The following is a 24,474-nucleotide window of genomic DNA, read 5'->3' as shown; positions in this document are numbered from 1 at the left end:
CTGACACCCCATCAACTTTAAGCTGAGAACAAAACAAAAACAAAGACATAAATAAAAGGTCCCTTCATTCTTGTCTGTGGTGCAAGAAAGAAGTTCTTTCTCTGTTCAAACCTGTAGGAAACACCTTGTGCCCAAGGTGGATGCCCGTTAAGCTCACCCTAGCTATGCCCGTGTGTGCGTGTGTGTGTGTGTGTGTGTGTGTGTGTGTGTGTGTGTGTGTGTGTGTGTCTGTTTATGGAGGAAGACAGCTATGCTTCAGTATAACCTTTGGAATTGAAAAAAAAGAGGTTTTATCACATCTGTCTGAACAGCAAATTACATAGCAAATAAATCCTGAAAAATGAATTGGAGAATATGTCATAACTGGAATAATGCATTTTTTTTGCTGAGAAAAAGTACGCACTGCAACAGTATATGAAAAAAATGTAACATCTTGCAAACAAAAAGGTTGTATCCATTAATGTGAAGCTGTAGTTTTACTCCCTGTGCCTGATTATCTAGCCTAATTCTGATCAATACCTGTTCAATCAGTTTGTCAGATTGTAACACCCTCATCATCCTCTGGGATTCTACTTTTGGAATGTAATGCAGCTCTGTATCTGAATTTATGGCTGAGCTTTTGGGAGAGATTTACACATTGGAAGATGTTATAAGATTCTCACATACATTTTTTTGCTTATGTAATCAGACAAAGAAAGTAAAGCAAAGAACAGGCTGACATGCTCCCTGATCCAGAACACCAATGAGCTGATAATGTCTAGTAGAAGCTTTTGGAGCACAGGTCATGGTCAAAGTCAATGTACACAGTACTATAGAATTGAGCCTACAACCTTAGGATGACCGTTTTAGATACTCTGCCACTAAGCTGTTTTAAGTAGCTGAAAACTGGGCAAGGATTTCATGTATCATTTCTGTCTCTCTCTCTCTCATGTGTAGGTGATACCCAGAAACAAATTAGTATGAATGGAGAAAATGCAACTACATATGTATATTTGTTTTTGTGTTATACTCCTTTCATCTTTAAGCTAATTGTTTTTATCATATTCTTGAGCCAAAGAATTCTCCCCAAACCCTTTCCCCATGTGTTTGGGGAGTATGTTAATGAAGTCTGCTTACTTGATACATTTTGTTGAGGTAGAAGGTGCTCCTGAACTTGTTCTTCATGTTTTCTGTTCTGAATAAAAATCTGTCTGAGGACTAGGCCAATTACCTGGTAAAACATTTTAAGTATGAAACATAAATAAATTTAGCTATTTAGTTTGTGTAAGTTTTTTTTTTTTTTTTTTTTTTTTTTGCATAAGTTCCTCAGCCTTCTATTGGCAGTTAATTTATGCCCTGTGGCTTTTCTATCAGGTAGGGAATGTTACGACCTCATCATGAAAGAACACATTACACATTACTATACTAACACACACTGAGCCTACACCGTCTGATTATGGTTTGCCAGAGCCAGGCAGATGTCCCACCCCAATCATTTTATGCTATACACTCTCCACAAGGTGTTAGTAGTGCCACTGTCTGCTGTGCCTTATACTCCCTACAGGACTGATGTGTTTATCAGCTAACTATCACCTTCTCTTGCTGGCTCCTTAAACGGACAGATTGCTAATTTTTGGTGGGTCATCTGGGCCGCAGCCACAGCTTTATCCGTCTACAGTATTAAGCTGGCCACAAGATAGGAATTATTCTCGTCAAAGAGATGTGGGGATTGTACAGAAAAAAATACTCGTAGATAGAGTTCAGTTTTAAAATGCTAACCACAGCTTCACATTAATGGATATACCCTTTTTGTTGGTAAGATATTACATTTTGTTTTCATATACTGCTACAGTGCATACCTTTTTCCAGCAAAAAAATGCAGTGCTGCAAGTATGACATATTCTACATTTCATGTTGCAGCTATTTATTTGCCATGTAATTTGCTGTTGACAGACATGGCCTCATCAATGACTGCTTGCCATTCTTACAGATGTATGTAAAAATTAAACTGCCTTCCCTATCAGTAAAGTATAACATTTTTGTCATTTTTCTTAACTGCAGTGATAATGTCTGGTGTCATTACACATTTTGGTGGCATATTTTTTTCTGTGTAATAACCCGCACCCCTGCTATGCACTATTTCTTACAGTCTCTAAAGAATGTGGAAAACCTGCAAACCAAAGCAATTTTTCAAGTGACACAAGCTTACAGCTGCGTATACTGTGCAGCATTTGGCACATAGTAATGCAATAAAATTAAAATTCCCAAAGAAACTAATTGCTTATATTTGTAGCAAAAAGCAAGGCTAAATTTCAGATATTAAGAGTCAGTCTAAAGCATATGCCTCACCACAGTAGTTATTCCAAAACATATTTCATCCAGTCTTGCAAATAACTTTTATTCCAAAGTGCAGAAGAGTCAGTGAAGAATCATTTTTCAGAAAGGCTCTTGATTAATAATGCATGGCTGCCCAAATCTGTGGCCTTGATCTGGTCCTTGAAGCAACATGGGAGAGCTGACAGACAGACTGTGAGTTTAAATAAGGATGACAAGGTCTTATGACTCATATGCATCCAGTAATGGGCTCATATAATCAAGATTTTATTGATTAAGTTAGGTGGGTAATTTGGAAATCAGCTTATTTTTTATTTTTTTATTTTTATGTTTTTAGGAATAGCTAAAAGCATTACAAAAACTGTCATTGCAAAAAAAAAAAAAAGATTTCAGGATTTATACAAGTTATGGCAGTTGAATATAAAATGCTTTGTGTAACCATTGTAGGCCAAAGAATACAAATATAAATGGACTCAGCAAAGAGCTGAAGTTTACAAATATGTGAATATCCCTTATATGTTTGTTTATTATTTTGTTTTAGGTTATCTAAATATACAAGCATGGCCTAAGAACATGACTGACTTCAGTGTGTTTTCCAACTTGGTTACCATAGGCGGACGGGAACTATACAGGTAAATAGTCCTTAAAGATTCGAATCATATGCACATTGTCATCTCAAAATATATAGAATAAGAGAAGCATTTTTTATTTATTTTAGTGTTAGCTTTTTATGCCACAGGTGTGGTAGTAAGTGACTTTCTAATTGTGTGTGTGTGTGTGTGTGTGTGTGTGTGTGTGTGTGTGTGTGTGTGTGTGTGTGTGTGTGTGTGTGTGTGTGTATCATCTCTATCAAAATATACTTCAGTATATTATTATCTTGATGACACATACTGTTAAACTTTATAAAATGGGTGCCAAGCACCACCTCATCTATTTTTCCATAGATTTGTCATGCCTGTTATCAACTGTGTATGCCTTCTGTATCAAGTTTTCTTACTAAACATTCATATGTGCTGTCATATTAGTGTGTGTGTCTGTGTGTGTGTGTGTCTGTGTGCATGTGTGTGTGTGTGTGTGTGTGTGTGTGTGTGTGTGTGTGCATGTGCGTGTGTGTGTATGTTTGAGTGTGTAGCATCTCTACCAAAATATACTTCAGTATGTTATCTTGATGGCACATACTGTTTAACATTATAACCACCTCATCTATCTTTCTGCAGATTTTTCATGCATGTTATCAACTGTGTATGCCTCCAGAATCGTGTGTGTGTGTGTGTGTGTGTGTGTGTGTGTGTGTGTGTGTGTGTGTGTGTGTGTGTGTGTGTGTGTGTGTGTGTGTGTGTGTGTGTGTGTGTGTGTGTTTGAACCCATCTGTATCCATGACCTTCATCTGCTGTGAAAACTGCCTTCCACTGATGGTCAGGCTTTCAGCCAGTACCTGAACCTTTTGGACACTGACATGCTACACATTCGCACAGAAAATAATGCCTCCGTTCCTAAGTATCTCAGCCTGTCACTCATAGGCTGCACTATAGTTATCTAGGTTCCCTATTAAAAGAGTCATAGAAGTGGTAGAATTTGATTTTACATGATTCTATACAAATTATCCCTTTCGTTTCATTTTTGTTATGGATATAGCCTTAAAGCATACCTCTCTGGCTCTTAGCATAAGAATCAGCTGTAAAAATAGGGACTGATTTTAAAAATTTCTCTTCTCTGCTTAGAAAGTTGCTAGAATAGCAGATTTTGCATTAGCATGCATTTTCTGAAGGAAATAAACTCTATACCTCAAATGTTTGTACTTATTTAGTGATTGCAGACCTTAATAATTTGCCAGGAAACTAGAAATATCATGAGGTACAGATGAGAAATAAAAGAAAACATCTGGGCATTTTGAAAAATTCTTGACAGCTGAGAAGTATCCTTTCAAAATGTACTGGTACAAAGAGTTATCTTTGTTCAGCTTAATGAACACCTGTGATCATTGTTCTGTTTGTTGTTACTCTGAACTGCAATACACTACAGGTGTAATATATGTCACAACACATTTAGAAAATATAAGATTAGAATGCAGGAGCACTTTTAAGTACATTAAGAGTCAAAGACTTGAAAATTCTGTAGCTGTGCATTTTGTAAAAGGTAAATAAACAAATACAATACAATACAATTAAAGATCAACTTCAAAGTTCTGATGTAAAGAAAGTCAGAAGCCAATGGATTTGAAGGATAGCAGATTTCAAATTCTTGTTACCCCCCCTAAAAAAATATAGTAACAAAAAATATCTTGTCATGTATGGCATATGCAGCTCACACACACACTTGGTCAGTTAATCATATCATTACACCTAGTAGGGTGATGATGTATTTCTTTGGGCAGCTGTAGTCAAAATTAACCCAACAGTGCTGGGTAGTACAATACATAAAATAAATTAAAATCATAGTTGTAAGATGAGCACACCTTTATTTTTAAAAGTTTTTTGTGTACATGTCCTGCAGTGGGAGTATCAAATAACTGTTTTCACCTGTTGATATTTTTATATTAACAATTCTCTTATAATAACTGAGATCTTTTCATGTTATTGAGAGGCACTTTGAGAAATGATGTGAAGGGAGCTGTGGACACGGCAGAGCCCTTAGTTTTAGTTCCTAATGCACTTTCTTCCAGTTTTTCGATGGACGTTAGCACCATGGCATGAGGAACTAGGGATAAAGAGATATGCAATGCAGTGTCTTGAAAATATTGATGAATATGATTTGGTTAGAGCAGATGCCTGCACTTTTCAAAAAAATGCATTTTCAGTCTGAATTGTGTTACTTAGAGCATGAGTTAGGCTGCAGAACCAAATATCTGTCATTTAACTTATTTCTGCTGTTTTCCTAAAAACATGCCATCAAATGTCTAACGTAGAAAAGGAGCTGCTACTAACAAAATTAAATGCACATTAAGGATAAACAACAACTATACTTTAATAAACTAGCCAATATTGTAATCAAATTACTCTCCATTAATGTATTAATGTGAAGAGAAGTTGACTTATTTATTTACTTACACACTGACTGACTTAATTTTCTATTTATTAATTAATTGCATAGAGTTCTTAAAGCTTTTTCACCTTCACTGTGTTACTTGGATTTAGTAGTCACTGAATTTTCAGATTTTAATGTTTCAGTAAGCTAGAAGTACAGATTTAACTGCTAAAAATTCACAACATACAAAAAAAAAATGATTTTACTCTGATTGCTATGATTCTAAAAGCAAATGCATATATGAGTCAGGCAGTGAGATTGAATGCTCAAAAGATTGAACATTCTTCTTCCCCTGTTTTTCAGTCTGCCGGATGCTCTTGCTTGCGTGAAAATCACGGCACAGCGGGGTCTGGGAATTTACCCTTTCTTTGCTGTTGGGCGGTCTCAGAGGTGGTGTTGGGGGCTTGCCCACTGCAAACAACAGTGTTTTTATTTTCAATATTTTTAAATCCAATCTAAAAATAATTTTTTTTTATTCGCTCTTTGAATACTTGATAATAGTATTATATATATTTATATTGCTTGCTTGTTTAACTATGTGATCTAGTAATTGCTAACCAAATTATTTATCTGTTCACAGTGGAATTGCACTCCTCATTCTAAAGCAGCAAGGTATCTCTTCACTCCACCTCCAGTCTCTCAATGAGATTAGTGCTGGAAATGTCTACATCACTGATAATTACAACCTCTGTTATTACCATACGGTCAACTGGACTACTCTGTTTCGTACCAACATTCAGAAAGTAGTGATAAAGGACAACAGGAACCCAAAAAACTGCAGTAAGTGTCTAATTGTGTTTAAAACTTGGATTGTGGAAGATTTCGATAACCTTACTTCATTCTCCCATGCGTTTTTTAATAGATTGTGTCAGCCGAAGTAAAATTAAAAGCAGAAATGTTAAGAGACAACAAGAAAGTTTAATGAGAAATATGCTTCTGTCAGAACATGTTTTAATATATTACTTGGAAGGAATGCTTATTGTACTGTTGCAGGTAATGCATATAACAGTTTTCATATCAGAGATACACAGAATTCATTAAGGATTTATTTTCCCAGTATATGTAAATTAAAGTAATGCATTTAATAACTCAACTAAGCATGAATACAACTTTTGAATAGTTTATTAATTAAAATTTTTAACCACCCAGCTGTGGGTGAAAATATTTAATTATGTCAGATATCTGTGAAAAAGTGCTGGTTTTACAGAAGAAAGCATTATCATAACAAATAGAGGTAGATGCCTTGGGTCGATTTCAGTTTTGAAAGCTGATATATTTTACACGTCTCATTATTGACAAAATAAATGTCAGGTAGGCTCCCTCCCACCTTTAGCCCTAGGGCTGTACTTAATGCTCTGCTGCTTGCAATAAGAGCTGCTACAAATCATTTCCGCCCACACAGCAAACAAGATCATTGTCCAGTCACATGGTACTATTGTGCGAAGGAGCCAAATTTCTGACCTGGAAATGAGTAGCATTATTCTAGCAGCCAAAAAAACTGTACATCATAACATAGCTTTTAAAAGCAAAGCAACTTTTTTCAGGAATAGGCCGTAACTCTGCACGTCTGCTCTGGACAGTACAGATTCTTAATAATCTACATGCTTTACAAAATAATTCCTGCAGTACTTGTCCATGGGATGATTGTGTATAATATAGCATACATACAGGGTGTTTACTGTGGGTGCTTATATAGTACCCAAATTTATTTGTTGCATATACTTTAATTTGCAGTTGGTAATCATACAGAATAATAATTGTGCCTGCATAGATTTTACTTTAGGTTCCATCTTTAATTCAAGTATACAAAAGAATATACAGTGTAAGCATGGGGCTGTAACAATGGAAACAAACCAGTGGATTCAGACAAAACATTTACTCAAAGTAAAAAAAGTTACCACAGTGATGTAGGCTTCCTTTTCATGCTATGTAATGAAAAGTGTTTGTATGTTTTTTATATTGAACAGAAAAGTTAAAAAAAAAACAAGCTGCTATGAGAAGAAAAAAACATTTACCCTTCAGCTGTCTTTTAAAAGAGTGTTTTCACTCTCAGTTTCTGTCATTCTGTATATATATAGATGTAGATAGATATGCACACACACACACACACACACACACACACACACACATGCACACACACACGCACACACGCACACACACACACACACACACACACACACACACACACACACACACACACACACACACACACACACACACACACACACACACACACACACACACCTATGCAGAAATGCATGTGCAGGTGCAGGTACATGGACACATACCCTTAGAAGGATTTAGAGACATGGTATGCAATATGCTGGCTTAGTGTGCTCAAAGACAAAGCAGGGAATGTTTGCTCCTGCAAATAAATTTCAGCATCCTGCTGGAGACTGTGGTGTCCTGGGCACATGCATGTAAAGAAGAAAACAGGAATAAAAATGAGTCCATACTTTAAAGAACAATAAGATTAGAATGCAGGAGCACTTTCAGGTAAATTAAGAGTCAAAGACTTGAAAATTCTATAGCTGTGCATTTTGTAAAAGGTAAATAAACAAATACAATACAATATAATTAAAGATCAACTTCAAAGCTCTGACGTAAAGAAAGTCAGAAGCCAGTGGATTTGAAGGATAGCAGATTTCAAATTCTTGTTACCCCCCCAAAAAAATATAGTAACAAAAAATATTTTGCCATGTACGGCATATGCAGCTCACACACACTTGGTCAGTTAATCATATCATTACACCTAGCAGGGTGATGATGTATTTCTTTGGGCAGCTGTAGTCAAAATTTAGATAAAAGAAGTAATACTTTACAGAAATGTGTGTCTATAGGTGATTGGGGTGGCTTTAAATAAATAAAAAAGTAAAAGTTTAGCTGATGTAGTAAAGATAAGGATATATATTTTACAATGAATGAAATTTAAGTGTTAGGCATAAAATTTGGGAATAGAGATGTAAGTAAAAATCAATGGGAAAAACATTAGAATAAACCAAGCCTGTCTTCTCTGGATAACAGATAAATTATCATTCAGAAAATAAGGCTTTTTACGATACATTAAGTACTTATGGGAAAATAGCATACTTAGCAGATGTATTTATGTTGCCAATAGTATTTGAAAAGAAATGATTCTGTATATATAGATATATATATATATATATATATATATATATATAGATATATATATGTGTGTGTGTGTGTGTGTGTGTGTGTGTGTGTGCATGTTTCATTCTTATTGGGTTCTAAGTTAAACTCAATAAAAAGATGAGTTTTTTATATAAATAAAGAGTAAGGAGGTTTAGGGTTAAATAACCCAGTGGTATATGCTGCTTAATTAAATTTGTACAAAGTGTCAAAGTGCAGATGATTTGAACATCTATTTTGAATTCCCCAATAGAGATTTGAGGAAAATTGTGGCAGCAATAGATGAATATTCGAAAGTCTCAAACTATCAGGTGAACCACAAGAAATCCCAGATATTTCCCATGAATCTCTTTAACTACAGTGAATTCTATTTTCTAGACTCCCATTTCAAAACAGTATATTCTATTAAATATTTAGGGATATTTTACAAACATAATTATCTATCCATGTTTCAGAATAACATGGGGAAATTATGGACCAACATTAGATCAGACCTGAACAGATGGAGATAACTGAAATTATCCACGATGTCTAAAGCAACAATAATTAGAATGAATGTTTTACCAAGGCTATTATATCATTTTAATGCATCAAATTCAGTAATTCCAAACTACTTTTTTCACAGAATTAACAAGGAACTTGCTAAGTTTATTTGGTATCCCATCTTTTAGGATAAGTTATTTAAAATTAACCTATCCTAAAGAGAAAGGTGGTTTAAGTTTGCCCAACTTTCAACTTTATCACAAAATCATCTCATCTATCAGGCTGACCCTAATTTCAAATTTTTCTGCGGACAAAGAAACATGGTCTCTGACATGGGTCAGGATTTGGCATCAACATGTACTTAAGGAAAATATAAATCCCAAATCGATACCCTACATATCTCAAGAGAACATAAAGAATCTCAAGTTAAAAACTACATTAAAGCAAAATATTAGAACATTTTAGGATTTGATTAAAACCTTAAAATTGGATGGTATCTTTTTTCTTCTTCAACCTTTTCATCTAAACCCAAACCTCGATATAAATAATAAAATGTTAAATGTAACAGAATACCAACTAATCAAGAATTGTATACAGTGGGATATTTATAAACATATAGGGAAATCATTACAAGAACTACGGGAAGCCCTAAAGGTTAATAAAAAATATACCATCATCCTATGCCAGATCAGGGAGATTATCACATCAATGACCAGGAACACAATTATGAATGAGGCTGAGCTAAATAGACTTTTAGATATTATGGAGCGTTTACATAGCAGGAAAGAAGCACTCTCCAACACCTATAAAATGGTTAATGTCATTATGAAAATGTGGTACTCTACTCCAAGTACTGGGATGATAGGGGAAACACACTCACAGAGGAGCAGAAACTTAAATCAATAAACCTCACAATTAACCTATCTCCATTTAAGAAGTTGGTATACACGCAACTAATGATCAATAATAATGCCTATTATACCCCCAAGATTTTGAATAAATTTGATTCAAAACCCCACCCTAATGCAATTGCTGCCCTTTCCTGCAAGCAGATCTTCTACATATACTATGTTTCTGCAAATATTCACAACATTTGTGGTATTCTCTTAAGGTACGATTAGAAAAGATGGGATATCATAAATCAACCCTATCATGAGAACTGGCCATTCTCCATATCACTGAACTAAAATTATCCAGATTGGATCTCCACATTCTAATTACTCTGTGTGCTCTAGTCAAACTGTACATTACCAAAAATTGGTTAGAACATACCAAACTTTCATGGAATGCAAGAAAAAGAGTTTATTATCAGAAATACTGGAAGTTACTCTTTGATCATATCTTGGACACATGATAAAAGGGTTGTTTTGGCCCATTCGCTCCCCATCCATGTGAAGCAGAGTTCCTCCCTAACCCAATTCAAATGTAACTTGAACAATTGGATGGCTAACCGAAAATTCATCCCTGGTTTGTCACCCATGTCTGTAATAGACAGAGGTAACCTGTAAATGATTCATCTCCCAGGCCCATACTTATACTTATCAAGGGTATCAGAACTTGTCAGAGATTTGGGATGCATGGCTAGGCTTAAAAGGGCCCTTGTGGTCGTTAGCCTAGTAAACACCTATGAACCTATGAAGTAAGACCAAATTCTTTTGTTTTATTCTCTCATACATTTTTACTTTAGCCTTTGTAGCACTTTTGAATATTTGTAAATAGTTACTGGATCTAGAATAGTTAGTTTAGTAGTTTTTAGCTGAATTTATGTGTAACCAAGAAGGAATTCTTTTACGTATGTGTACAACCTAGTCTGTAGTTGGTGCACAAAATTAAAAAAATGCAGTAGTGTTGTCTCCTCACAGTAAGACATTGTCCTGTTCGATTCTCAGCTAGAGCGTCTTCTGTGTGGAGACATGCATGAATGGGCGTACCTTTGTTGAAGGTTGTGCATCAGGGCCGGCAACTCGGCGCGTAAAAATCTACTGCCAATCATTAGCGGACCGGAGTTCCGCTGTAGCGACCCCTAACTGGGCAAAGCCGAAAGACACAACAACATTGAAAAAAAAAACAGTGTCAAAGTGGATAAGTGAAAATGATGAGGGATTAGTAGTAAAATTGTATAAATATAAGTATGATACATTTTAGAGTATGATAAAAAAGTGTATAAATGAAAAAAAATATTACCAAGAAAATGTTTTTGTAAAAAATAAAAACTGATGATATAGAGAAAAAAGAAAAGTGTGGCATAAGAATGTAAAGATAAAACATTATTATGTAAAACCATGGGGAAATCTAACAAATGAAAAAACTAAAGCTATAAATATAGGAAGAAAGTGGTGCAATCAGAAAGTAGGATGTCAAGATTTTTTGTGGAGTCTTGAAATAGATAAATTATTTGGAAAAGGAAACATGTCATATAAAAAGACAAGTGATACAATATGTTTACATTGTCAAAAAGAAGAAAATACTGAATACATGTTTTTGAAATGTAAAAGAGTAAAAAAAGTTATGGGGAAAACTATGTAAAGAAGATTTTTAGAATATATAAAATAAGTGGATAAAATAAGCATGGATATGATTAAATATTGATATTATAAGAACAGAAGTAAATAATATGTTAAAAGAACAGATAAAAAGTTATTTTATGTCATATGGATTAAATAGAATAAAAGAAAAAATGAAGTTATTTTAGTGGTAAATGGATTTTAGCAACAGTATTAAGTAAAATCAGGTGGTGGTTATGGAAAAGGAGCAGGGGTCTAATAGGGATGAAAACTTAGTATGATTGTAAGGAAAATCAGAAATAAGTGTAAATATATTTGTCGAGCTCTGTACATTTGTAAATATGTAAGTATATTGTAAATGAGTTCTTTTCTGTATAGAAATAAAGAACCCTACAGTTTTGGTAGGTGCAGTGGGATATTTTACATCTACCTGAGCTATCACCAACTCAAGCAAATGGGATTTCAGTTTAATGTCTCATAAGAAGTCTGGATAATTCTGAATATGAATCATGTTGTAAAGAACCTGTATGTTTCTTTAACTGCACCAAAATACAAAAGAGTCATATAATTAAATAAGGCAAAAAATAGAATTCTACACTATGAAATGGAAACAAATCAAGTAATTTTAACATCTGTGGGCCAAGATTAGAAGTGTCCCCCTCTCTTTCTTTCTTTCTTTGTATGCATTCTGGCTTCACAGCTCATTAGATAAATTGTACAACCATCAGCTGCAGTAAAAAGCAGATACAATCAAGGCTGTTTTATTACGTGATGTCTGTACATCTCAGAATTTTGCAATTGCTCTCACCAGCCTTTTCCCAAAATGACCATGGCATCTGGTAGGCTCCCTGATTTCTGAGAAAACTGATCTCATTGTGCTGATGACTGGTGAGCAAGAGATTCCATGGGAGACATTGGGCACTACACCAGCAGCCATTATTTGTCCAGTGGTTGGTTAGCTGTCCCTAGCCCTGTTGCCCCTCTCAGCTTGCCGATATCTATTGTTCAGCTTGGCAGACAGCCAGGAGAGGCTTGCAGATATCTGGAAACCTGGTCCTTAGACTGACCTCCTCCTAATTCTCCTCCACCTGACCAGTTTGATAACCTATCTCACTTTGTGCCTCAGCCTCCACCAGAGCACTGTGAGATCTCCATCGCTGACTACCTCCAAAAACAGGTACACCCATCCTCCCTGCATACACCATCAATTGCCTGAGCCACTTCTCACATTCTGGTCATCTGGGCCACAACTGTGGCTTTAACCTTTTTCACCACCAGTATAGGCTCATTTGTTTATGGAAATATATTATCATTTGGTTGCTACAAAACTGAATAGAAAACTGTTATCTATAAGGACCAGATAACCCACTCTATGTATGATTTGTAAAATTGGCAAACTTGACTTATTTGAGAGATATCCAGAGAAAGCACTCACATTTTGTTTACTTATGTATGAAGAACCAAACTGCACAGTATACCAAATTAAGGACTGTGGACCACACAAGACATAAAAACTTTAATGGGCTAGAAGCATTAAACAAAACCTCGGGAGATAGTCCCCTTTCACATTATATAATTGAACTGGTTGATTTTTGTTTAAGAAATAATTATTTTGAGTTTGATGGACAGATATTTCACCAGTTGAAGGGTACAGCCATGGGGGCAGCTTTTGCCCCCATGTATGCTAACATCATGATGGGGCTTTTTGAAATGGAATTTTTGTACCAGAAAGAATTTTTCAAAAAGTATGTGGTGAAATATTGTCGATATATTGATGATTTAATTTTTATATGTAAAAGGGGTAGAGAAGAAGTTAGTATTTTTATACACACCCTCCAAGAAATGAGATTTTGATTGAAGTTTAATGGTTTTCAACTAGGTAATAAGTTTAACTTCTTAGATATAAATCTTGAAAGAGGAGGAAATGGGAGAATTATTACTAAGGTATTTTGTAAATGTGAGGATGGTTTACACTTCTTAGATGGAACTAGCCATCATCCTCCACATTTATTAAAATCTTTACCGTATGGAGAATTCATGAGAGTAAAGAGATTATGTAATAACACTAATGAGGTAAATAAGGAGTTAGAAAAAACGTCTCAGTTATTTATAAAGAGGGGTTATAATGCTGAGGAAGTGTTACTCTCTTTAGATAAAGTCAATAAGAGCATTATATATAAGCCTAGTAATAATTGTAATAAACATCAAGGTAGATTTAAGAAAGAATTAAATCATTTGAGAAAGATCTATGCGGTTACGACCTATGATTTACTGGCAGAAGAAGTTAAGCAGATTATTCAACTTTATTGGACTTCCCTGTTTAAATATAAGGACTTAGTAGATTTTTTTGAAAAAAAATGTAACTTTTTCCTTTAGAAGGGGCAAGAATCTAAAGGCTATGCTAGTCCATGCTAGATTTTTTACTCCTACAGCATGCTTGAATATAAATTTTAACTTAGCAGGAACATATCCCTGTGGTAGATGTATAACATGTCAATATGTGAGTAAAACATTTCAATGTATTAATGGACAGAATTTTTAGTCTAAAGGTATGTTTTCATGTAATACTGAAAGTATTCTGTATGCACTCAGATGCCTATGTGGAATGTTCTATGTGAGGGAAAGTAAAAGGGCTTTTAAAACCATGTTACAGGAACATGTCAGGGATATTAGGAATGAAAAGTTAGAAAGTCCACTTGCAATGCACTTTAAAAAGTATCATAATAGTAACCCACAGGGTATGCTAGGTACTGTTTTAGAACATGTTTCTATTGCTCAATATGGTACAAATATAAAGAAAAAACGTTTGTATAAGGAAACAGTTTTTATATTGAAATATGGCACTTTAGCCCCTAGTGGCATTAACATAGAATGTAATTGGAGAGTTTTTATTTAACTAATTATTTAAGTATATAATTATTTAGGTGTTTTAATTGTTTAATTGAAAATAGGTTGATTAAGTCTATTGTATAAATGTGTGGTGTTTTTTTCTGTTTGTATTCTCTTTGGAAGGCGTTTGCCAAGGCACTAGAGAGAGTTTGTATTAAATTTTGTGGTGGATCCTGGTTCCTGGTCATTTGCTTTTATCTGGTTTATATTTGTTTTGTTTTATTTGTTGTTCTTCATAAAAACTTGAATGCTTTTGACTTTATTTTAGGGAAGACGTATGCACAATAATACAAGTTAAAAAAAAATTGTCTTTTTCTCTTACTACTACTTCTGGTCACATGGCATAAATGCTCAACGGCTTTTCTCTTTCAAACCTGTTACCAGATTACTATTTAGCTGCTCTTCTGTTAAGGATGTATTTGAGACATGTGACTCATATTAAATTAGTATAAACACTAGATTAGCACAGAGGGCGTGTGAATATTTGTATGCTGTTAAAATTAAGAGTACTGAAAACATTTTATTCAGACATTCCTTAATGTGTTCAGATTTCAGAAAATTTTAATTTCTTCTATTGGATTTTGTTGTAGAGGACAAACATGGCAGCAAACTGTGATGGAAATGAAATCTAAAAGCTAACTACCATCCCAGTCTAAATGATACCATTCACATTAATAATAATATATAAAAAACGTCACGTTTAAGTTGTTTTATTCTGAAGAAGAGACTCCTACCATAAAGTCAAAAAGGGATGTAATTCTCATGCTTTAGATGATCCGTTTTCTTAATGTTGTGTTTTATGTACCATAGGGAGGAGCAGTATAATCATAAACATCTATGCCCCATAAAAAAAAAAAAAAAAACTTTTGTAAGGACAAGTGTCAGAAATTAAAGCCAAAATTTATAAAGGAAAGGTAATATGCATTAATTTTCTTTAGAAGGCATGCTTCTTATTATGGAGCTGTACCATGGAATTTACATTTATTTACTCTGAGGGATTCCTAAACTAGCTTAACACTCTTATTGTGTATGAGAAGGGTTTATGTAAAGTCTGAAGTTTACAGGGTGTACCAGGTAGCATTCTTTGAACAGTAATAGGAGTAAGTGTTTGTACTGGAGGTTCAAGCCATATAAGTTAAGCATTTTTTCAATATCTTTTGTATTGGTTTTGCTTTTATACTTATCAGTTCTGCACTTTATTTTGGAGTATACTTTTTATACCCTTACTTTTAAACCTATGTTTTAGCATATTTGTAGAAATTGGCTATTGCCTACTATGGAATCACCGCATGATAAGTTTCAAAATTTCATAGCATATTAGCATTTTGAAGATACTCCCCAAGACTCATCTTTGAATGAATAAAAATAGGTTGCAAGTGTGCAAACAGTAATGTTGGATGCTTATATAAGATCATATGGGCACATGATTGAGAAAAGGAAGCAAATTGAGCATGAACAAAGAATAATTGTATCAGGCAAGGCGCAGGGAAGAGAATGAAGGAAAGTGTGGGGCTAAGATGAGTGACAGGACAATAGCTTTCCAGTTACAGACAAGATCGATAATTGGATCAGAACTGTGTCATTTCTTTGCTGCAGTTTTAAATTAATGATGTCAGTCAGGTAAGATAATGCTTTTTTGATGTAAGGTGTAAGAAGGAACAAGTGGTATTGCTAAGAAGGTCACTGATTCATTGCATGAGGCTAGTGAAAATTTCCGAAAATGTTATGAACAAGAAAATAAGACACCCTGGTAGGCTGAAGGAGATTATGCTAAAGTCAGGATACCACTTACGTAACCGCTCATCAACATCTCCGATGTGTGTACAATCTTACTTGCTGCACATGGAGGAACAAGAAGTACAAAGTTGATGTAAATGTTGTCACAGATATATTTATCTTCTGTATACCTCATTTACAACAAACTGGAAAAGGTTGCATATGAGCATGTTAGCATGCAGGTATTGAGCTGCATCATATCTGCTTCAATTAAAACTCACTGTCTGTGCAGTTCTTAAATGCTTGCCATCTGAAATGCATTTCTTTAAAAGAGATTTTCAGTTAGTTCATGTCTGTCTGCCCATATAAGTTCAGAGTAGTATGGAGCTTGAGTCCACATCGAGGGGGGGTGCATTCTTACATTTGATTTTTTTTTATCATGTTAAATGTCTGAGCCATTGTATTTGTTGTGCTGTTTTTTGCTGAGTTTGAAATGAGTTACACTGGAAGTATGTGTGGACAGTTTCTTGAATGCACTACTCCTGATTTCGAAATGAGTTATAGTGGAAGTATGTGTTGACAGTTTCTTGAATGCACTACTCCTGATTTCAAAATGAGTTATAGTGGAAGTATGTGTGGACAGTTTCTTGAATGCACTACTCCTGATTTCGAAATGAGTTATAGTGGAAGTATGCATGGGCAGTTTCTTAAATGCACTACTCCTGATTTCGAAATGAGTTACAGTGGAAGTATGTGTGGACAGTTTCTTGAATGCACTACTCCTGATTTCGAAATGAGTTATAGTGGAAGTATGTGTGGACAGTTTCTTGAATGCACTACTCCTGATTTCAAAATGAGTTACAGTGGAAGTATGCGTGGACAGTTTCTTGAATGCACTACTCCTGATTTCGAAATGAGTTATAGTGGAAGTATGTGTGGACAGTTTCTTGAATGCACTACTCCTGATTTTGAAATGAGTTACAGTGGAAGTATGCGTGGACAGTTTCTTGAATGCACTACTCCTGATTTCGAAATGAGTTATAGTGGAAGTATGTGTGGACAGTTTCTTGAATGCACTACTCCTGATTTCGAAATGAGTTACAGTGGAAGTATGCATGGACAGTTTCTTGAATGCACTACTCCTGATTTCGAAATGAGTTACAGTGGAAGTATGCGTGGACAGTTTCTTGAATGCACTACTCCTGATTTCGAAATGAGTTACAGTGGAAGTATGTCTGGACAGTTTCTTGAATGCAGTACTCCTGATTTCGAAATGAGTTACAGTGGAAGTATGCGTGGACAGTTTCTTGAATGCAGTACTCCTGATTTCGAAATGAGTTACAGTGGAAGTATGCGTGGACAGTTTCTTGAATGCACTACTCCTGATTTCAAAATGAGTTACAGTGGAAGTATGTGTGGACAGTTTCTTGAATGCACTACTCCTGATTTCGAAATGAGTTACAGTGGAAGTATGCATGGACAGTTTCTTGAATGCACTACTCCTGATTTCGAAATGAGTTACAGTGGAAGTATGTGTGGACAATTTCTTGAATGCAGTACTCCTGATTTCGAAATGAGTTACAGTGGAAGTATGCGTGGACAGTTTCTTGAATGCAGTACTCCTGATTTCGAAATGAGTTACAGTGGAAGTATGCATGGACAGTTTCTTGAATGCACTACTCCTGATTTCGAAATGAGTTACAGTGGAAGTATGTGTGGACAGTTTCTTGAATGCACTACTCCTGATTTCGAAATGAGTTACAGTGGAAGTATGCATGGACAGTTTCTTGAATGCACTACTCCTGATTTCGAAATGAGTTACAGTGGAAGTATGTGTGGACAATTTCTTGAATGCAGTACTCCTGATTTCGAAATGAGTTACAGTGGAAGTATGCGTGGACAGTTTCTTGAATGCACTACTCCTGATGTTACAGCTCCCTAACTAACTTTCCTGTAACAATCTGGTATAATAAGGTGTTAGACATTTTAGTGCAACATCTTTTTCAAAATATGCCTTGATCTTTCTAGCTAACTAAAATCTAAACTAGTTAGGCATGTATAAATCCCAGCCACACAGACTAGCTTCTTCCCATTATCTTCCTCAACTGGTTACTGAAGCTACTTGACCTAACATGGCAAACTCCTTTCTCACATTCATGGACATTATCTTAAAAAATGCACCAGAAAACTGCATCACTTAAAGTACTACTGAACTTCATTAGTGACCACTGTGCAATTTGTGCCCAATTTACATTGCCTTTTCCCATAAAACTATGAAAAGTCCACATCAGACTTTTCTGACTAGAATTATCCTGAATAGCTGATTTGACAGCCTTCTGACTGAACTTATCAACATTAATTAGTTCACCCGCTACAGCTGCATTGACCCAGCTACTACCCACTATATAAGATGGACTTTACCCTATCAAGAAAATAAGAAGACATGGCATACCAAATCCTTGGATGACTGAAAACATCTGACAGTTTATAAACTTAGAGATAATTTCTTGGTCCATAAGGAAGGCTGATCCCTGTAATCTAGAAGAATACAATACATACAATATATTTATAAAGGAAGCTAGGATTACCATTAATAATGATAAGTCTTTGTGCTGCAGAACTGTTCAAAATACTACTCTTAATCACCCCAAGAAATTTTGGAAAGCAGTGAAAAATTTTGCTTCATCTAATCTCTTTCATCAAATCAAGTGTAGACATCCCAGTTATCCCCCTCAGTACTTTTAGACCTTAGAGGTAACATCACAACCTGCTTGTACAACAAACCCATTATTTATATTACCCTTCACTAATAATACCAGCCCTCCCTCTTCACAAATCTCTTCACTAGCCGTCATTTCACTTTAAGGTCAATACAAGGGCAGAAGTACTAAAACATTTAATAAACATTAACAGATCCTTCCAACCATTCCTCTATGCCATCCATCCAACCTGATATTCTCAAACTTGGCAGTGAAATACATAGCAAACTTCCTCCATTTCTGAATAACTTAACCCTCACTAGCCAACTTCGCCTCACAGCTATAAACATGCCCTCATTAAACCTTTTGCAAAAATATCTACATGTCATCTTCCGATGACTTTCAACTCATTTTCAACCTTTGCCTTCTCACTAACATTGTTGAAAAAAATTTCAACATATGATATCCTCAGCAATAGAAGACATGGATTGGAACCCAGTTGCAATACCACTACAGCAATCTTCTCTATTTCAGATGAAATGTTCTGTGATATTACTTTGATACCTCAGCAAATAGAACAGAGGACTGCAGTAATAGGGATTGGGGGGTTACTATAATGGTTAAAGTGTTTATCTCATAGGCACAAGGTGCAAGATTTAATTCTCACCTTTGGTCATACTCTGGTTATTGGTTAGGTGTGTTATAGTCTGCAGACTCATTGCCTAGCGTTTACATATGGGCCTATGGAAATGGAGCAAAGTAAACTTATACAGCCTATTTCCTTTGATCTTAGAAAGGTCTTTGATGATGTTGGCCATTCCCTGCTTCTTCAGAAAACTGGGGAGATCAGCTTCTCATCAGATGTCTTAAAATGTCTTAAAAGATGTCTCCTGAATAAAATTTTTACCCTTCTAGGATCCAATAATATTTCCATTGTAGGATCTTCCTGTAATAGTGTTGCAAAGGGTTCAGTTCTTGGTTCCCTTCTCTTTTGTCTGTTCATTAAAAATCTGCCTTGGGACCTTCTACACATTTCCTGCATAATTTATGCTGATGGTAGTGTTCTCTCTAGGGGCAACAAATATCCAAGCTTACTTAAAGACGTCTGTAGGGGCAACAAACATCCAAGCTTACTTAAAGATGTCTGTAGGGGCAACAAACATCCAAGCTTACTTAAAGATGTCTGTAGGGGCAACAAACATCCAAGCTTACTTAAAGATGTCTGTAGGGGCAACAAACATCCAAACTTACTTAAAGATGTCTCTAGGACGAACAAACATCCACTCTTACTTAAAGATGTCTCCAGGGCTGGCAAACATCCAAGCATACTTAAAGATGTCTCTAGGGCCAACAAACATCCAAGCTTGCTTAAAGATGTCTGTAGGGGCAACAAACATCCAAGCTTACTTAAAGATGTCTCTAGGGGTAACAAACATCCAAGCTTAAAGATGCCTGTAGGGGCAACACACATCCAAGCTTACTTAAAGATGTCTGTAGGGGCAACAAACATCTAAGCTTACTTAAAGATGTCTCTAGGTCGAACAAACATCCACTCTTACTTAAAGATGTCTCTACGCCTGGCAAATGTCCAAGCTTACTTAAAGATGTCTCTAGGGCCAACAAACATCCAAGTTTGCTTAAAGATGTCTGTAGGGCAACAAACATCCAAGCTTACTTAAAGATGTCTCTAGGGGCAACAAACATCCAAGCTTAAAGATGTCTGTAGGGGCAACACACATCCAAGCTTACTTAAAGATATCTGTAGGGGCAACAAACATCCAAGCTTACTTAAAGATGTCTCTAGGGGCAACAAACATCCAAGCTTACTTAAAGATGTCTCTAGGGGCAACAGACATCCAAGCTTACTTAAAGATGTATGTATGGCCAACAAGCATCCAAGCTTACTTAAAGATGAACTTCAGAAAGACTTTATCTCCACTTGAAATTGTCTACACAGTGTTGAATTCACTTTCAATGCAAACAAAAGTTCTGTTGGGCTTTTCAGTGCTCACCAGAAGAACTCAAAATGAATTGCTGTCAGACACTGCAGGTATGCCTTTTCCTTTTGTAAAAGAGCAAAAGTATCTTGGACTCATTTTTTGATCAGCATCTACACATTCACGGGCGTGTTACAATTCAAATGCTTAAAGTTTTAGTGCAACTAAAACTATCTTACAAAATCTCAAACCTGTTTACTGTGATGCCCCATTGCCATAAATGTATTATTGCAAAGCAGAGTATGGAATGACTACTATAACCCTCGGCTCCTCACAGGCGTCTACTCAGCTGCACTCTGCAGAAGTGAATGCCAGCATATTATCCTAAACAAAGCTACCTAGCTTCCAGTGTCTGCTAGGGCCATGTTACTCTTCAACATCCTCAGTTTTAAACACCTACATCTCCATTATTGTCATCCTCATATCCCAACAAATTGTGCATCAGAAATCCATCTTATTTCATCTGGAACTAAAGCTCTCTTCAACTCCAAGGCCACCTTGACATCTCCTTCTCAAAAGTAGTCTCTGTCTGCTGGATCTCACTACCTGAACATATCAAACAAATTGAAAATCTGATAAATGAAAGCAAATGTAACTGTTCCAGGTACACAGAGTAACCTCTCCCCTCTGCCATTTACCATCACTACTCTTTATTTTAATTAATTCTTTTGTTGACTATTATGACATGCTGTGCTTCTTTTACCACTGATTTAACTTATGATGCATTACATACTTTGTACTTTATGTTTATGCTAGTGATATAGGAATCTGTATATGCCTGTTGAATATGATACAAGAGTGCAACCATGTGTTTTTTTTAATTTTCTCAGTTTTACAACTGTTATTTTATGAATGATGTTGTACTCTATATAGTACATCATTATCTTTTCTATGTGTCACGTGAGATAAGTACATTTCTTTTCTTGATTTACTGGGTAATATGTGCACTTAATATGGTACTTATGTGTAATCTAAGACTAGCCTTGCTTTGTATGCTGAGACTGGAGAAAGAATCTAGTCATTTCTAGGCCTCTGATTATGGTAGGACCTTGAAGTGTGCTATTTTCATATTGGACAGTGGTCTTATAGCTCAGCCATGTTTAATCATGCATAGTTTAGATGCAGGCATTAAGACCCTCAGCTTTCACTATATAATCTATCTAGTGTATTTAATAGTCAGTAGTTGTACAAAGAATCCCTGATTTGTACAAAGAGGTTTGTTGCTTTTTATGTTAAGACTTAGATTGATAATTTTAGACAAGACTGCACTCTTTTAGGTCATCTCCTAACTTCTTAGGCACTACCGCCTGCAGCCCACATTATTAAGCAAGTGGAACCACGAGTTTATACTTTCCAGCCATCTCTGTACTCATCTTGGTTGATATGAACATCTGAGAAAAGGTAGCAATTGTCGCATGTTGACCGACAGCAACCTGATGCTTAAACAAATTAAGGCAGTATGTGAGAGATATAGTTATATAGTGTTAAGGCAAAATTCTCACACAAAACCACTAAAGATAAGAATGAGGCTGTCAGTAGTAACAAGGATGTTGTCCGTACTTCACAAAACCATACTAAACCAATCATACACTGCTCAGACCAAACACATAGAGCCAAATATGCTAAGGCTCATAAAAGTAACCTACCTAAAACACAGAGGCCTCCCAAACGTAACCTAAGAAACAAGTGCCATCAGCAACCTCACTAACACACAACACAAGCAGCACCAACTATGAACATCCATTCAAGAATGACTTTGTCTCAAGTCCAAAGCTGATAAAGCAAATATCCACAGAATGTAATCTCTTAGTTGTAGATGACTCCATTGTGAGATACACCAATGCTCCACTCACCAAACTATGCAAGGAGATGTTCACAGTCCGTTGCCTATCAGGTAAGTGGATTTGCCACGTTATGTCTGCACTCAAGTCCTTGCACCGTAACTGCACATACAACACAGTCATAATGCATGTCAGTGTAAATGACTTGAAACATACCTTCCTGTACTATATGAAGAGAGACATGATGCAGCTCTCACAACATGTCATAACGGAAAAGCAGTTAGGACTGTCAACCATCAGCAAGAAGGATGCGACAGTGCGATCATGACATTATTGATTTCAACAACTGCCTTAGATTCAGGTGTTATTCAAATTGGAGTACAATATATCAGTCTGGGTTGAGATGGTAGATAGTCCTAACGGCTTTTCCAGGGATGGCCTTCACCTCTCTTCCCAAGGCATCCTTATATTGGCTAAAAGCCTTTCCACCCCATAATGCTTTTTTAGGCAAAATTAATTTCTTAAAGCTTCTAATGTAACACAACAGAATTCAGGCAATATAAATATATTGCCACTTAACAACATGAGCCATAACTAACAACTCAACTGCCTCCAAGGACTTCTTACCCTAGAAAGCATTGGTATATGCCTTGTCACAGAGACCTGGTTCAGGACCAGTCAGAGCACTCTATCACTGCAAAGTTTATATGCCTTTCAAACATTTAGGCCCTCCACACTAGGTAAAGACACTAACAACACCATATTCATAGAAAAAAATTCACCTACAGACATTAGACAATATATCATCCTAGGACTTCTCCATGTCCAGCTTACAATCAAATTATCCCTTATCATATTATAGCTAATTATAAGACCCTCTATGCCCTCACAGTCCATGCTTCCTGCCTAATTACAATGGATTCCCTATGCATTAAGCCAAACATCATTTTTCTTGGAGACTTTAACTACCCTTCCATCAGCTAGGAGAATTATACATTCTCATATTCACCTGGAAATTTATGGACATCATCAATACAAACTGTCTTGGTTAATTTGCCTGCATCCCTGCCAAGGGAAAAAAAATCCTGACTTGGTTATTACTAACATGTACTGCCCACTAATTTTAACTTCCTCCCTGGTCAAAATGGACCATAAATCTGTCATATTCATCAAAAGACTGAAGCCTAAGACATGTTCCAATACCTCTGTATTTGTAGATTATGCCAAGGCTAATCTATTAAAACTGAGTGATGAACTGGCTAAATTCAAAATCCCTTTCCAACTTATAACCTCATTGCTTATAAGGAATCCTTTTCTGCCAAATTCTGTTTACATGTAATTAGGTGCATAGAGACACCTCTGTTCAAAGTAAATACAATGCTGAATATAACAGTAAACTCCAATGGCAGAATGCAAGTGTAAGCAGGATCTATAATTAAAATAAAACTAATTGCACAGAAAAAAATAAGGTTAACTCTCATAATGCCAAAATGCTCTCACCAAACTTAACAGGAAACACTGAACCATGACAAATCAACCAAAGCAATATATGAGCTCAAAATAGCCATCCAGGTGAAGGATTACTGCAAAGCTTTCTTTAATTGTGTTAGAAACCGCAGAAATAATGCTTTTCACTGCTCAGAGCTAATAGTAAATGATATCATTATACACAGATCCAGAGGACATAGCCAGCTTACTAGCAGCTAAATTTAGATCAAACTTTACTGTGTATCTTCTTATATTCCCAGATCAGATACCTATATCTACATCCCTACCCAACACATTTCCAAAGAACAAGTCCTCATGGCACTCCAAAGGCAAAAAACACTACTTCTATGGGTCCAGATAACATACTAGGCTGTCTACTGGTGTGCCTTAAATAGGATTTTTCAGACCCCTTACAGAGGCTGTTCAATAT

General features: G+C 35.8%; 1 protein-coding gene across 2 annotated transcripts in view; it reads left to right on the top strand.

The window, feature by feature from the left end:
- The window catches only part of ERBB4 (erb-b2 receptor tyrosine kinase 4), a 4,056,904-nt gene that overhangs the window by 2,856,547 nt on the left and 1,175,883 nt on the right, over window positions 1-24,474 (top strand). For both annotated transcript variants that reach the window (XM_044075709.1, XM_044075708.1), the window contains exons 11-12: window positions 2,855-2,945; window positions 5,918-6,117. In XM_044075709.1, the coding sequence (XP_043931644.1) occupies window positions 2,855-2,945; window positions 5,918-6,117 (291 nt within the window). The remainder of the gene's footprint in view (window positions 1-2,854; window positions 2,946-5,917; window positions 6,118-24,474) is intronic.

This window comes from Protopterus annectens, chromosome 6.part1 (genome assembly GCF_019279795.1).
Source record: "Protopterus annectens isolate FY-2018-M chromosome 6.part1, PAN1.0, whole genome shotgun sequence".
In the NCBI taxonomy this organism is placed as follows: Eukaryota; Metazoa; Chordata; order Ceratodontiformes; family Protopteridae; genus Protopterus; species Protopterus annectens.
The sequence above is the reverse complement of the archived record's forward strand: the minus strand, read 5'-3'. Positions and strand labels throughout refer to the sequence as shown.